At 35.5% G+C, this 16960-nt stretch overlaps 1 protein-coding gene and 1 pseudogene across 1 annotated transcript in view; both read left to right on the top strand.

Moving 5' to 3' along the window:
* The window catches only part of DCBLD2 (discoidin, CUB and LCCL domain containing 2), a 77931-nt gene that overhangs the window by 49683 nt on the left and 11288 nt on the right, over window positions 1-16960 (top strand). Inside the window, exons 5-13 of the mRNA XM_039856912.1 lie at window positions 1959-2031; window positions 2339-2472; window positions 4162-4202; window positions 5040-5255; window positions 6029-6153; window positions 10557-10707; window positions 11743-11829; window positions 11972-12097; window positions 15038-15131. Of these exons, the coding sequence (XP_039712846.1) occupies window positions 1959-2031; window positions 2339-2472; window positions 4162-4202; window positions 5040-5255; window positions 6029-6153; window positions 10557-10707; window positions 11743-11829; window positions 11972-12097; window positions 15038-15131 (1047 nt within the window). The remainder of the gene's footprint in view (window positions 1-1958; window positions 2032-2338; window positions 2473-4161; window positions 4203-5039; window positions 5256-6028; window positions 6154-10556; window positions 10708-11742; window positions 11830-11971; window positions 12098-15037; window positions 15132-16960) is intronic.
* LOC120598227 (uncharacterized) lies at window positions 11187-11305 on the top strand (annotated as a pseudogene).

The raw sequence follows: 16960 nt of genomic DNA, 5'->3' as shown, positions 1-16960 counted from the left end.
ATATACTTTAAAAGTAGAATTAGTTACTCTTCAAATCTGGGAAAACTGCTAATAATGATACAAGAGCTATTTATCTTTTTTTAAAAAAGAAGATGATTTAGGCTGTTATGGAATTCTTTGGTATTCTTACCCAAATGGCATTTCTACTACTACTTTCCTGCTTTATGCCCTTGTCTCTTGCCTAGTCTAGAATGAACTTATAATCGATTTGCCATTTCTAACCTTTACTGGCTTTATTCTGCCGTTCACATTGCTACCAAGTTATTGTTTAAAATACGTATCTCATCATTCCCCTACTTAAAAATCTTCAGAAGCTCCCAATTAAGACAAAAAGTCATCCAGATTCCTTAGCCTGGTTTTCAGGATCCTGTCCCAGCTCCTAGGGCCATTTATCCAGTCTCATCTATACAGATATTGAAACGGCTCTGCATTATTTATTGTGCTCTGAGCTCATAACTTTCGCCTGGAATCACTTGATTCCTCTCTACTTGGCAAAATCATTCTCATCTTCTAAGACCATGTCACTAACCTCCCCACAACTTGCCACCTCTCCCCAAAGAACCTTCATTTTGTCTTCAAGAATGATTTTCTCTATATGGGATGGGTGCATTCTTCAGCACTCATGGGGGATGAGATCCTGGTCAGTAGAGGTAACCCTGGCATCACTGTACGGCACACAGCCCTGCAGAGGGTCTGCTGTCTCGTGCCCTTTACTCTAGCTCCATTGTCACCGCCCATGTGCAAGCTGCCATCATCTCTCGCCTAGAATACTGCACTATCTGCCTAACACTGTCCCAGGAGCCACAGTACTCTTTTAACTATGAATCAGATTATGTATATATGCTGTCAAAATCCTTTATTGACTTTCTATTTTAACTAGGAAATTTAGTCCAGTTTCCTCACCATAGCCCGCAAGGCCTCTGCATGATCTGGCCCCTGCCCACCTCTTCAACCTTCTCTCAAACTAACCTTACCTTTGTTCACTGCCCTCTACCTGCACTGGTTGTCCTCGGTTCCAGACATGCACAGGCCTTCCTGCTTCATGGGCGTACTGTTCTTTCCAACTGCAGTGAATTTCCCTCCACTTGCTCCTGTGACAACCATTAGTCTCTGCTGAAGCTTCACTCCTCAGCCCCATTCCCTGACCAAGGTAGTATAGAGCCCTGCATGTGAGCACAGGCTCTGGAGCGCATCTGCCACTCACCAGCTGTGTGACCTAGGCACACAGTTCCTCAGTTTCCTCATCTGTAAAATGAGGATAATATAATAATAGCACCTACCACATCACGTTCTTATGTGGATTACCTGAAACATTTAGAATGCTACCTGGCGCATAGTAAGTTTACTGAATGTATGTCTTACTTTTATTAAGTTAGATTCCTCCCAGTTACCTCATAGAGTCCCTTTTCTTCCTAGAAGACCATAATCAAATTAATTATTTGCATATCAGTTTAATGTCTTCCCCCACCACTGTATAGTAAACTCATTGAGGACGGGGGCCATGTTCGTTTGGCTAACCTCTGTGAATCTAATATCTAGCACCGCCCAGCATTTAACAGACAACATAATAGACATTCGCATCAATGTGTTGAGTGAGTAGGTCGGTGGGTGAATGAGTGAATAAAAAAAATGAATGAATGCCAAAAAGTTGGTAAAATAAATTATGGTTTATCCACAAAAATAGAATATCATGTAGCTATTAAATATAAATAGATCTTCTAGTAGAAATGTGTTTATATTCATTATGAAGTAAAATAATCAAAGCAGTATGTGAGATATGAGACAATTTTTATAAATATGTGAGTGAAGACGTGTGGATGGATAGAAGTGCTAGTTCTCTTGGGCTGATGAGATTATGGTATTTACATTGAACTGAAAAATGGATATGTGATGGGTTTTTGTTTTTTTCCCCAAAAAGTATAGTGCTAAATGCCCTTTAACTTGTTTTTATTTCACAGTAAGTACTGCCCAGCTGGTTGTCTGCTTCCTTTTGCTGAGATATCTGGAACAATCCCTCATGGATATAGAGATGTAAGTTAGATATAGACTTGTGTTAAATTTGTGATAGGACTTTATTTTTTATAAACTTTAGAATGAGTAACTGTGTGCCTATCTTTATTTTGATTTTTTTCCCCTAGGAGTTATTCCTTTTTAGTAATATGTTACGTTTTATTATTTTTCTTGTAAAAATTTGTTCTGTGTTATGGCATCAATAATCTATTCCATGTTGATTGATTATACTGCCCAGATCAATTAATTTACTGAAGACATGTAAGTGTCTTATTTATGAATTACCAAAAGAAAATAAAATTAATCTTTTCTTTTTCCCTTCCTCAAGTCCTCACCATTGTGCATGGCTGGTGTGCATGCAGGAGTTGTGTCAAACACTTTAGGTGGCCAAATCAGTGTTGTAATTAGTAAAGGTATCCCGTACTATGAAAGTTCTTTGGCTAACAACGTCACATCTGTAGTGTAAGTATATATGCAATTTATAATAAGCATGCTGGACAGGGATGAAATAGAGATTCACACTTCAGTAATACCACAGTTAATGGTGTTAATGAAATACCATTTGTGCGGTAAGCACTCACATTTGTGTGTGCTCCATGCCTGAATGTATTGAAGAGTACAGACAAGGTCATATACCTTGGCTTGTTCTTTATCAAAAGGTAGTCATTTGAAAGCATGATTTTTTGTTTCCTGTTTTTTAAGTGTTGAAAATACCTGGAGTAGGAGTCTAGAGGTTTGTTGTCAAATCCCTACTTCTCTTAAAGATCTGAAGGCATAACTACTCTGTTCCTTATGTGACTCAAAATGAATTGAGGATAATTGAAATACTTTGAATGTAAATTAAATTTGAACATAAATCAAAGGTAGTATTATTATGAATCTCCTCTCATCCCAAGGGAATATTTTCAGAATGTATTTTCGTGGTATCTGTGATATTCTATTGTTTTACAAAATTTAGACTAGGTATCAAAAGCGGAAGTCGAAACATTAAATAGAAATGCAGTACTCCTGCCCTGTTTTTATAAATCTTGCCTTTTAGATATGTACAGGCCTGCAGACAGTACGAAGCCTAATTGAAACCGACTATAGAGGTCCTGGGCCAGTTTTCATTCAGAAGACAGGAGCATGATCTATGCCCAGGGTACTTGAAAGCAGGGGTCAGCAAACTTTTTTTGTAAATGACCTGCTAGCAAATATTTTAGGCCTTTATGGGCCACATGTCTCCGTCACTTATCTTTTTTCATTTTATTTACAGCTCTTTAACTATATAAAAACCATTTTTGGCTCACTGGCCATACAAAACAGGCCATACATGGGCTGTCATTTGCCCATCGCCAATATAGAGTCAACTACTTTTTCTTCTTTTGCTTTCTTCTAGATGCTTTTATGCTGATCCTTTTATTCATTTTCCCTGTTCTACCTTTAAAAAGATTTTTTCTCCTTGAATTTTCTCTTTTATACTTTAAAAAAAATAAGGACAGGTTGCATCCACTTGTAATGTTTTGAATATCGTGCTGAAGGCAGGAGCATACACTAATGGTTTTATCCCTCCAAGTTTCTTAGAGGCTTTTGACCTGTCTTATGGTGACCTAGTCACTTGTCCCACCTTTCCATTCTCCCAGGGCAGCTCTTCTGTCCTATTACTTTGAAATCCAAATGTAGTGGTGCGTTGTAACACTGAAACTTGTTCTTCATAGACATGTTGATGTCCTGTAACAAATGTAGTCTCTTAATAGCAGCCAGCTTTTCTTCTGTTTACCCCAGGGAATTGGAGCCTCCTTGTCTGAGCATTACACCTTTCATTGTACCTTCACCAGAAGTAATTGCTACTGAAAAGTTTTAGGAATCAGTTTATTTCATGAAAAAAAATAAAATAAAATAAGTATATATGCAAGGTTATGTGGATACATGTGCATAATCATGTATGAAACTAGGAACTAGATACTTGTAGAGAAAGTTGTTTATGCTAATTTCAGAAGTTCTGCTTAGAAATGAGACTTTTTTTGCTAGGAACAGTATCAGTTGTCTAATATGTAGCCAGAGAATATTCTTAGTTCTTTATACAGTAAAATAAAAACAAAAAACGTTTAAGACAAATATGGGGAAGTCATGTGTTATGTGAGTGTCACCAAAAATACCTTTCTTTTTCAGGGGACACTTATCTACAAGTCTTTTTACATTTAAAACAAGTGGTAAGCCTTTCATGGACTTCATTAACTTATAATTTGTATAGTAGCTTAAATTTTTTGAACACTGTTAGGAATTGTGCCAGTTGCTTTTTTTTGCACTTTCTCATTTAGTTGTCACAATAATACTATGAAGTACGATGGGTATTTAATATAATGAGTGAAATAAACTGAAGGTTATTAATAGGGAAATCGTGTAAGCTAGGAAAGCTTCTTAGAAAGGTGATTTTTAGAACTTGTCTAAAGAAGTAATTAATTCATTTGACTGAAAATATTTATCGAGTGCCTTCTTTTATTTGTCAGATACTATTCTGGTGCTAGGAAAACAATGGTGAGCAGAATAAAGAAAATTCTGCTTTCCTAGAGCTTACATTCTGGCAGTGAGAGATTGACAGTATACAGTGAATAAGTCAATTATTTACAATGTATTGTTTATAATAATATAAAAGATATAGAAAAATAAAGCAAGGATGGATAGGCAATGAAGGAAAGACTGGTGGAGTCAGGACAGGCCTCGTGGAGAATGTGATATCTAAGCAAACACTTGAAGGAAGGAAGTAAGGGCATGAGTCACCCTCTGACCAGGGAGTGTGTCTAGGGAGAAGGTAATGTATCTCCATTAAACTAATTATTATTTCTTGTGAATAAATATGTATATTTCCTGATAAGACACAAAGACATAGATCCAAGAAATACTTGCCTAGTTTTGAAATTTCTCTATTACAATGTGTTAATAGCATAGTGTACGTTAATTAAAGATACAATAGAAAGGTTTCAGTGAGCAAGTTTATGTAGATTTTGAATTTATATCTGGAAACCAAGTTTCTTTCTGTTTTGTTTTAGGTTGTTATGGAACACTGGGGATGGAATCTGGCGTGATTGCCGATCCTCAAATAACAGCATCATCTGTGCTGGAGTGGACAGACCACACAGGGCAAGAAAACAGCTGGAAACCTGAGAAGGCCAGGCTGAAGAAACTGGGACCTCCTTGGGCTGCTTTTGCCACTGATGAATATCAGTGGTTACAAATAGATCTGAACAAGGAAAAGAAGATAACAGGTTAAGAGACATGATTTTCTAGAGCAATTTGTCATATTGATTTTATCTGGAAACCTGGTGACATCTAAGGTTTTTATAGAAAATTAAGTCACTGTAAATTTAATTATGTGGTTTTAAGTTTTCTTTGCTGGTGTTAATATTACTGAAGATGGTTTTATAAAAACATGACAGGAGAGGACTTGATTCTTATTAGCTTTTCTATTTCATTGTAGTAAGATTCTTTTAAGGTAGTGTTTCAGTAAAGTGATCTTGAAATGTCTGAAATAACCATCCCTTATAGTCATTAAGAGAAATTTATGTTCAAGGCATCCACATTAAGTGCTATAAATAACATTCCACATGTGCTGAATATAAATTTAACTATTTAGATCAACTTGGCAAATGGTCAGAACGATTGGTTAGGATTGGTTTTGTTAAGGATTTATTTTGCTTTGGCACTGAAAATAATACCCATAATTATCTTCAGTCTGTTTCCCAGGAATTCATTCTTACTTGGTAGACGAAATATATTTTACAACGATATGAACACAAGCTGTTAAAATATAAAATACAGTGGTCCTTTCCTTATGTCTGGGCATAATTCTTCTTGTCTCTACAAGGGAACAAAGCCAAGGATTTAGTCACTATTATAATGAAACCTTGCACTCTTAGATATAGTAATGTGTTATATGCAAAAAGGTTTGAGCAGTGCATCTTAGTTGCTTATGTTCGAATGGTGAACAGACTTTAAGGATCAGACTGTGCATTAATGAAAGCACCTCTCCATTCCCTAGGCATTATAACCACTGGCTCCACCTTGGTGGAACATAATTACTATGTGTCAGCCTACAGAATTCTATACAGTGATGATGGGCAGAGATGGACCGTGTACAGAGAGCCTGGTGTGGAGCAGGATAAGGTAAAAAGATTAACAAGGTATTTTTTTAAAACAGTTTTTTAAATGGGCCTTTGCCAAAAGTCACAGAAGCTCTCCTATATGATATAAAAGTTAGTATCATTGGGTCTTATTCTGCCCTCTTCTGGTTATTTTAGGTAGTTTTAGTTATTGGCCTTAACCGTCTAACCATGGTTAGAAAATTCCCAGTGATTCTAGGTCCCTTTAGATGATTTTTTTTTTCCCCACTACATTTTTAAGTGATTTTTTTCACCACATTTTTAACTCAATTTTTTTAGATGCTATATTAAGAAATTCTAAAAAGGAACTTACAATTTCTTGTCTTTAAAAAGCTTTTCTTATCAATCCACAGAATGATGGAGAACCTAATTTGTTCCCAGATTTCTATGCTGTAGGAAAGGGCTAAAAGCAAAAGTGCATTAAATTGTAGGATATTATAGACTTAAAAGATGATTGCAAGATCACCTCACCAACTTAGAAAACTTCAATATTTTTCTACCTAAAGAATTTCCTTAACTTCTGTGGTCATTATGAAATTGTTGTTTTAGCTAGCAAAACATGACAGTGCTGAAATGTGCCAGATCAGATAATAAGGGTTTGAGAGTAGGCAACGGTGACACTCATCTAGATGTTTATCACTTTCACCTGGGTTCTTGGGCCTTGATCCACCACAAGGATCTCGTAACTAGGAGAGTCCCCATCTCCAATGAAGGTAGATTCCTTTCATGTAGAATCGAAATTATGGGCACATATTTTTAATAAAACTTCTCCGTGAGTTTTGGTTCAATTGTATGATACTATCAGTTCTCTATCATGTATAAGATTTGCTAATATATCTTCAATTGCTACTTTTCTCATCTCTCTGTTCAAAAAACTGCAGGGGCTCCTTATAATCTTTCATGTGGATCTAAACTCTTCTGCTGTTATTCAAGGTCTTCTTTCCTCTCTTCTACTTGGTATCACATGAACTTCATCTTTGGTGAGCCTCTACCCATTGAAGCAAATAACAGTATTGTTTCCATATATATCTTCTCCTTAATGCCCCCAGACTTGACTAACTTTTTACATTTAGCACATTCATATGTATTTATATAATATTTATTATATTTATGGACTATAGTTAATTTTTTGAAATTATGAGAATTATCCATGTATATATTATAAAAACATCTAACATCAAATTATTTTCTGAAAAAGACTTGTTTGTTTAATTTGAAATATAATTTCACTGGGTTTAGAATTCTAGGTTGACAGTTCTTTATTTCAATACTTTAAATATGCTTGTTGGTACCTTGTTTCTGGTTTGCACTGTTTTCAGTGAGAATTCTATCATTCTTATTGTTTTTCCTCAGTATGTAATGTCTTTTTTTTCCCTTGGCTACTTTCAAGATTTTCTTTTTATCATTTGTTTTAAGCAATTTGATTATAATACGCTTTGTGTAGTATTCTTCATGTTTCTTCTGCTTGGGCTATTTTGAGCTTCTTGGATCTGTGGGTTACAGTCTGCATCAAATTTGAAAAATTGTAGGCCATTTTTTTCTTCAAATACATCACCTCCTCAGTTCTAATTACATGAATATTATGACTCTTGAAGATGTCTCACGGTTCACTGATGCTCTGTTCATTTTTTTTTAAATCTTCCTTTCTGTTCTTATTTGGAAATTTTCTATTGTTTTGTCTTCAAGTTCACTAATCTTCTGCATTGTCTAATCTGCTATATTAATCCTATCCAGTATATTTTTATCTCCAGTATTGTATTTTTCTCCTCTAGACCTTCAGTTTTAGACTTGTAAAATTTCTTTCATGTCTTTCTGTAACATGCTCATGCTTTTCTTTACCTCTGTATCATATGGAGTATATAGTAACTCTTTTAATGCCCTTATCTAGTAATTCTATGTACTAAAGTGTCATATCTGGATTATTTTATATTGATTGATATGGGTCATATTTTACATGTCTGGTAATTTTTTATTGGTTGCCAGACATTATTTTTTGCTGGATTTCAGTTTTTATTATTATTCTTTTAAACGTTTTTGAGCCTCATTCTGGGACATATGTTACTTGGAAATCATTATCTTTTCAGAGATTGCATTTTAGTTTTCTTAGGCAAGACCTGAGCAGCCTTTTGTGCTAATTTTTCCTCAGTACTGAGACAAAATTGTTCTAAGTCCTCAACCCAACATCCCATGTGTTATGAAGTTTCTCCATTCTAGCTATTGGCAATGTGAGCTGTTCTCAGCTCTATGTAGCTCTGAGAATTATTCTCCTGGCTCCTTTCCCCATCTATTGATAGTTTCTTTACATGCAGGTGAAGATTTAAGGGGAAACTCCCTACAGACTCTAGATGTCTCTCTGTAGTTCTCTTCACTCCTATACCCTACAAATTCTAGCTGCCTTGGCCTCTCTATCTCTGAGCTCTATCTCCTCAATTCAATGAGATTACCAGACTCTCTCCAGGCAATATTGGGACAATAGAAGGGCTCACCTCATTTGTTTCCTTTTTTTCAGGAATTATTGCCCTATGCTGTCCAGTGTCTGGAAAACCATTGTTTCATATATTTTATCTGATTTTTCAAATATTTAAGGCAGAAGGGTAAATCCAGACCATGTTAGTTTATCATAGATAGAAGTGGAAGTCATTGCATTGAATGATATGAAATAACAATCTTTTACCTCTCTTAAGTTTGTCCATCTGCTCCCTCATCTACCCCCAACTCAAGTATAATCGATGTGTTCATTTTCACACGTTCTCCAAGTACGCAAGAGCATACAAATGCAGATGGAGACAGCTTTTGGTTTTGTTTTCAGAAAATGGGAATATATATACAACTTGTTTTCATAATCTATTACTTTTAATAGTATGCCATGTTTGTATTTGGTAACATCAATAAAATTTAAGTTCCTTGAGAGTGGAAACTTTAATTTCCATTTTCCTGTCATGACACCTTGCAAACCTCCATATACCTAGGGATTCATAATAAATGCACATAGGTTAAATATAGCAAATCTTTTTTACTTAGTTTTATCAAACCTTCTTCCATTAAGTTTTTATAAAAACAAAGCAGCAGGATGGAGTAAGATCTCAGGGATAGTTTTTATGTCCTAAATGGTTTTTTATTATTATTCCTATTCCTCTAATATAATAGACTAAATAATTGCTTTTACTTTATTTCAGCATAATATCCGAGGAAATAATGGAAGCTTACTAGTGTGGAAACTACTGTAACTCCAAATAAACCTCTTAGAAAATGAAGGATATTAACATGTCTTGGAAGTTTATAGTCTAATTGCATATGAATCAGCCAAGAAGAAAATAGCTATAGTAGTTGAGATAGTCACTTGAAATCATTTGGAAATGACTTGATAGAGAAAGTAAACGTTTACTTGCTCTCACCTTAATTGATAAAAAATAAACCACTTTGATTTTAGGTAGGTGTTCATTTATTATAGAAACTACCTAGGTGGTTTGGCCTGAGAGAACAAAGAGAGGGCTTTTTTTTTGCTTAGCGGAGCCCTATGCATAGGTCAGAAGACACAGATTTAAATCAGTGCTCTATCTTTGGCTATGCAACCCACTTATATTCTATAAGCTTCAGTTTTCTGAGTTCTGCATATTTTATAGGGTTTATCATGAAGAGCATCTGAATTAATTATATGAAAATGCTTTGTAAATAATAGCTGTTCCAGTTTAAGGTACTATCATATTTGCTTGAAATAGTTGAAGGAATGAGATAGTCACTTGAAATCATATTTTTACATAAGTATTATTCATATAATGCATTTGTTGCTGTTCAGTTGTCATCATTAAATTAAGCAGGGAACAGTGTCACTTTTCTGGTTTGAAAAGCAACAAGAAAACAAAACAGAATGTGGGAACTGTATTTATATAGTTTATCCAGTAGGTGGAGATATATATCTGTTATGTTTTAGTACATGTTCACTTTCAGTCTATTTACTGAGAAAAAAATTATGAAAAGTACACAGTAAAGCATTTCCTGTCAGATCTCATGTTCAATTATGCTTTACTTTGAAATTAAAATTAATATATTTAAATATTGGTAATTCCATGGAACAAGAGTTGCTAATTTATTCATACACTATACTGTCTCATTGCAAATGAAACTTTCTTTCCAAATTGCCAAGATAACATTCTTGTTGTGTTTATATCATCTTAAAATCACTTATATATTCCATATTTTCCTTTTATAAATTTCTTAATGAAGAATGTGCAGCGTCTTAATAGTTTTCCAAATTGTGATTTATTTTCTTAAAAATTAATTCTTATCGTCATACTTTGCAGATCTCATTTAAGGCCCAGAGCAAAAAAACAAAAACATGTTTCAGTGGAGCAATTTAGCCCTGGCCTCTGTTGATGTAAAGTACCAATTTTTTGTTGTTTTTTAAAGATATTTCAAGGAAACAAAGATTATCACCAGGATGTGCGTAATAACTTTTTGCCACCAATTATTGCACGTTTTATTAGAGTGAATCCTACCCAATGGCAGCACAAAATTGCAATGAAAGTGGAACTGCTTGGATGTCAGTTTATTCCTAAAGGTAAAGCAATAGTTTGTGTAAGACATGTTTTTTCACTGGATTAATTAAAAATGCAAGGTGCTGTTCTCAGAGAAAGTAATTAATAATAACATGAATGTTTAACCTCTAATTACAGTGTCTTCTTAAAGGATTTTTTAAAAAGAAATTGTTACCCTATTAAAAAGTGAGATATAAGAATAGTCCCCAAAATTACAAATAGAAGAGAGAGCTTCATGAGATGATGTAATGAGATCACTTTCCAAATCTAGTCTCAATCTTAGTAATTTTTAATCAGGTCTCGTGTAATGTAATATTTGTATCACATAAGCACTGATGATTATAATAGTAACTTCGGTCTAAGTGACTTTGGCTTTGAATAACATGAAAATGGAAATAACTTCTTCAATATTGTATAATATTTTAATACTTTATTATTGTATCTTTAAGAACTACCACAGTGTCTGACGCATAGTGGGGCTTCTATAAATATATATTAAATGGTCTGCAGCCACGCTACCCTGAACAAACCCAATCCCGTCTGATCTTGGAAGCTAAGCAGGGTCGGGCCTGGTTAGTACTTAGATGGGAGACCACCTAGGAAGACCAGGTGCTATAGCGTAAAAAATTAAAAAAAAAAAAGAGGGGGGAGGAGTATTGTAAGCTGACAAGGCCCTTGCAGTCTGTGAGGTCAACCAAGGGTTGCCTCACCTAAAAAAATATATATATATTTATTAAATGGATTGATGAGTAGTATATCAAATTTTGATGACACTTTTGTAACTTTAGAGTTCAATATATCTGCCTCCCCATTACTCTCCTTCCTGATTCCTTTCAATGTAACTATTTAAAAACTGAGAAATCTTAGTATATTTGTGCATTTAATGCAGAGTATATTTATCCTACTGATGTATTTCTCTCTGAGATTTAAAATTACTGTGCAGAATTCAATATTCTAGGAAATGTTAAAGATGTTTAAATGTTTAAATGTTTAAAATTACCATTTTTAACTGGTTTTTATAAGCAAAATGTGTAAACTTTTCTAAACCATTTTTCAAGGTCGTCCTCCCAAACTTACTCAACCTCCACCACCTCGGAACAGCAATGACCTCAAAAACACTACAGCCCCTCCAAAAATAGCCAAAGGTATGCCTCCTTTAAATGTGAGAATTTGATTTTCCCTAGATTTGTGGTGTAATTTTCCATAAATATGTTAAAAGTATTCTAAAGTAACTTTATTTTAATCATGTACCTGAAAGAATAAAGAGTTTTTTAAACTGTTTTCAAGGTCGTGCCCCAAAATTTACTCAACCACTACAACCTCGCAGTAGCAATGAATTTCCTGCACATACAGAGCAAACAACTGCCACTCCTGATATCAAAAACACTACCGTAACTCCAAGTGTAACCAAAGGTAGGCAAACCCAAACATTCACACCTGTTCTGTGGTAGTGTCTTATTTTGTTTTCAACTTAAGTTTTCAGGAACATATGTAGCTTTTAAATCCTCAGTTTCTTTTCCTTTAACTTATGTTTTTCTAAGTATAGCAGAAAATCTGATTTTCTTTCTTAGGAAACAAACTGACTGCGTTGTATTAAGTTCTGTTCTCTGGTGCCAGGTAGAATTCTTTAAATATTTAGAAATGGCTGCTGTATTCTAGGCCTCCTCTTGTGACTTGTTTCTGTACAGTTAAACATGTGGAGTCTCATGCCTAGAAATATTTTTAGGAATAACTAAAACCATAGCAAGAAACAAACCTTTTTTTCTTGACGATATATTAATTTGCTGAATAGCGAACTTGGTGGGGAAAAGGAAAAAAAACAAGTTTTAGTGAAAATACTTTTTAAAAAATTCTCTGAATTTAGTTGTAAAAAAACTTTAGTCTCTTTAAAAATGTTTATGATTGTTAAGTTTTCAGATTATAAGTGCATTAGTAGAATTTACTTTCAAGTTTTGTTACTAGTGATAAGTAAGGTATTAACATATACAAAACATAGTTCCTTGATTTTTTAGTTGGGGAAATTATTTTTTTAATACAGGCAAAAAAGCATCAGTGTTCAAGAGGAATTAGTTTCAGTGTTGGCAAATGAATACAGCACACTCGTTTTCAAGACAGCACAGAGAAAACAATTCATTCACAGTAACATGGCACATAGAACTTTAATCATTCTCATTTTCTGAAAATTTGCCAGGATTCAGATAACTTCTTTCAACTTTACATGTGTCAATTTTTTTCCTATCTTCTAAAGTATTTCCAAACAGACTAGTTTCTTTCTTGTGATACAGGAAAATCCAGAGAGAAGCAAGAGTTCTCAGAGCCAAGAGATCTTAGTGTCCATAGAGAGCTGCTTACCACTTTGCAGAACGCATGTGTTTGGGCAGAATCCCAGTAGTGTGCCTAGATGGAAGAACAGTCATTTAAAAGTATCACTCATCTTAAAACCTGGTCATAGAATCTTAAAATCTCAAAACTAAAAGTGTCCTTAAAGCATTTTCTTCCAGAACCTATAAGCTTAAAAAGAATAGCAAAGACCGTACAAGTCTTTTTAATTGAAGAACTCTTGTCTTCTTTTCTCTGGGACAGTGATATATTGACTTTTTATTATTTTTCAAACCTAAGCAGATGTTTTAAAACTCCTGCAATCACACCGTATCCACCTGAACCCAATTGTTTTCTCTGCTTTCACATATTTTAGGGATAAAAAAAGCACATTTACTTTTCTGAATTCTTAGTGCTTTCTAGCCTGAGTCATGACTTCTGTTTTATGCACTTCTCCTTTCTCCATTTTATGTCTGGGCTGAAGTGATGCTGAGAAAATATGTCATGGTCAGATTTGTATCACTGTAACTTCCAGTTCCTCCCTCAGCAGGGCCTCAGCACCAGCTGGTATCCTGTTTCCCTGGTTGGCTCTTCTGTCTGTTCTCAATAGTGGCTTCAGCGTATTTTTCAAACCCTTGACCCGGAGATCTTCACTTACTCCCAGTTACCTCTTTAACTTCACAAAGAAAGTAGAAGCCATTAGAAGGAAACTCCCCTTTCATGGAATCTCACCTGCACCCTCTGTACACTGCAATAAAAAAAGGGGGTTCCTTGTACTGCCCAAAATCGATCACTTCACCTGAGCTCTAGTTCCCATCCATCCAGCTTCTCAGAGACCTCATGTTATTGCTTATTCTCTCCCTCCCCTGTATTGTCATCCTCTTTCTCTCTTTTGGATACAATTGTAAAGAGCGAATCATATGCTGCGGATCAGGTCTGACACAGTGTGTGGCACTTAACCCCCAGTAGATTCAGCAGTTGCTGCTATTATCCTCATGGCTAGGAGAGGGTTGACAGATGAAGGAAGAAACTAAAGTCCCATATGCCCTTAGACAGAGCGTTTTCTGTATCTGGGCCCAGGATTCTTTATTTGCAGAGCGAGATAAGGGGATCAAATGACCTCCTTCTCCCTGCAGGCTCCAGCATTGCACCAGTTTTTGCCATGTTGATACACAAAATGGCTTTCTATATTTAACACTCCTTTGTTACCCTCCTGTAAATCTTGTGCTGTCCTGTTGCAACATCATTCCATTTGCTGGGTAATATTTTACTGTAAGGAGGATACCATATGTATTTAATCCCTTTCATTGTTGGGCATTTGGATTATTTCCGGTTTTTCACTCTTTTGCAGATACAGAAGCAAGCCCCTTCAAAGATACATCTTCAAATGTTGTCTTAATTTTTCCTAAGAATAAATTCTAGATGTGGAATTTCCAAAGAACCAGTTTTTATACATAGTGCCCCAAAATGATACAGAAAGTATTAATATTTTCCCATAAAAATAACTGTTGCCTAATATCCTCTTCAGCAATTAGTTCTTTTAAATATTTGCCAATTTCCTAAGCCAGAAAGAGCATCTTATTTTTAAGCATCTTGTTCTAATTCTGTTTCTCTGATTACTAGTGAGGCTAACATGTTATCTACTCACTTGTTTTTTTTTAAAGTATTGTTCATTCATCTTGCCAATTTTTCTATCATTTGTTTTTGACTAGTGTATCCTGCAATACATTAATTATAGTAACCCTTTATCACATATGCAGAAAACATGTTTTCTCACTTTATCATTTGTCTTTCAGTCATTATCTTGGTGATTTAAAAAGTTACTATGGAAAATTTTAAATGTGACACAAAGTTGGAGCAAATAGTGTGACAAACTTCCACATACCCATGAAAGCTTCTGTAGTTACCAACTCATGCCCAGTCTCCTTTCAAAAATAATGTTTGGTATTTTTTGAAATCAAAACCTTTGAATGCTAATATGGTTAATCTTCATTTTTTTTCCCCTCCACAATTTCTGCCTTTGATATATTTCAGATGTAGCCTTGGCCGCAGTCCTCATCCCTGTACTGGTCATGGTCCTCACCACTCTCATTCTCATATCGGTGTGTGCTTGGCATTGGAGAAACAGGTTAGTACGTAACTAGTTCACCTGATTGGTCCTAGAAGGGACGTTTCCACATGTGAAATAGAAACTAAATATAGAAGACCTACAGTGTATCTTTTTGAGAGGAAGAGTTAAGATAGTCATTAAAATAAAAATACATGTTTTTCCTTTATTGCCATAATAGATGAGTATGTTGTTATGCTGTCAGTTACCTTTATTGTATCAAATTCTGCAATGCACACTGGAATATACACATTAATAAAAACATAATAGGCATTTGGTAATACATACTGAAAGGATGAAACACAATTCATATCTCCAAGATGTTTAGCACTGACACAAAATAAGGAACTATAATAGAGTTTGATGAGTTATTTATGAAGCATAAATGCAAAAACCATGAGAGTTATCTGAAATCTTTTCTTCAGGAAAAAATTATCCTCAAGATAGGCATGTTTTAAAAAGGAAGGAGTGGGATTTGGCTAGATGGTAGAAGGTGGAGAATGGCCCAGACTGAGGAAATTGCTTGAGCAAAGGCACAGAGGTGTGAGATGTTGGCAGAATAGTGAGTCATCTGATGTGGGTTTGGCATGGGAGAGCACTGAGAATTAACTGGAGAGGTGCAATCTAGGCCAGGATCAGGGAGAGAGAAATTTGAATTTTATTCTGTAGATGGGGAAATCATTAAAGAGTGTTAAGCACACAGGTGGCATTATCAGGTGATTGGAGAAAGGTAGTGGCAGAAGGTTTAAAGGGCAGATTGAAGAGGAGAGAGACCAGAAGAGGCAACAAGATGAATTAGGAAACTACTAAGGCCGTGTAGGAACATAGCACAGCTATTCTAAGAAAGGGCGAGAAATGGATGGAGAGAGGTGTTCCAGTGGCATCAATGAGATGTATGACTAGCTCTCATGTCTAGGAAGTAGGAGGGATCTAGGATGATCTAAAGTTTCTGGCTTGTGCAGTTAGACCAGTAGAGATGTCTTGAGTTGAGGTAACAGCAGGAAGAATAGGTTTGGTGGAGCAAGAGAATGACTTCATTTGTTCATCCATTCAACAAATATTTGAACTCCTACTCTGTGCCAAGTATTGGTGTGCTGGTGAATCCCAGAGAGAATGGGAGAGGATACAGTGCAGAAAACTGTCAGTCATGGTACCAACATGGATTCCAGTGGATTCCAGAGATTCTTGGTTTGGGGAGGCTGTCTGAGTAGAGACCTAACAAGTTAACATGAGAGCAGTAAGGAAAGGAGGAGGGGAAAAGAGCTTTATGAAAGTTCAGGGAAGAAAGTACAGGATGCTTCCAGAGTACTGGATAGCAACAATAGTAAGGATGAGAACAGCAGCAACAGCTGATTTTTACAGAAAATTAAATGCTGATTTTAGGTGTTACTCTAAATGCTTTTACATGTTTTAACTAATTTAATCCTTAACCTATGAAAAATGTACTGTTCTAAATCTCAAGTGAGACAGCATAAATAACTTACTTGAGGTCTCCTGGCTGGTACATGGCAGAGTGGCGTTTTGGAGCTGGCCGCAGACCCCATGCTCCTAACCACACTGCCTCTGAATGTATAGTCAGTCAGTACAGTCTAATCCACTATGGCTAAAGCACAGGGCATGGGGGTCAGGACTGGAGAGTAAAGTTGTTGAGAGGGAAGCAGGAAGCAACTTTGACTTCAATTTGTGATGGTGTGTAAGGAACCCTGTGACATTAAGACTCCCAAGAGGCAACTAAGATACATGTCTGTTCAGAACAAAAGGTCTGAGCTACAAAATTAAAGTTCCTTCTAAGTGTGGTAGTTGAAATCGCTAATGCCTGGCTTCATGACGAGGAGTAAAAGGAGAAGATG

This window comes from Pteropus medius, unplaced genomic scaffold, assembly GCF_902729225.1.
Source record: "Pteropus medius unplaced genomic scaffold, Ma_sr-lr_union100, whole genome shotgun sequence".
Lineage (NCBI taxonomy): Eukaryota > Metazoa > Chordata > Mammalia > Chiroptera > Pteropodidae > Pteropus > Pteropus medius.
The sequence above is the reverse complement of the archived record's forward strand: the minus strand, read 5'-3'. Positions and strand labels throughout refer to the sequence as shown.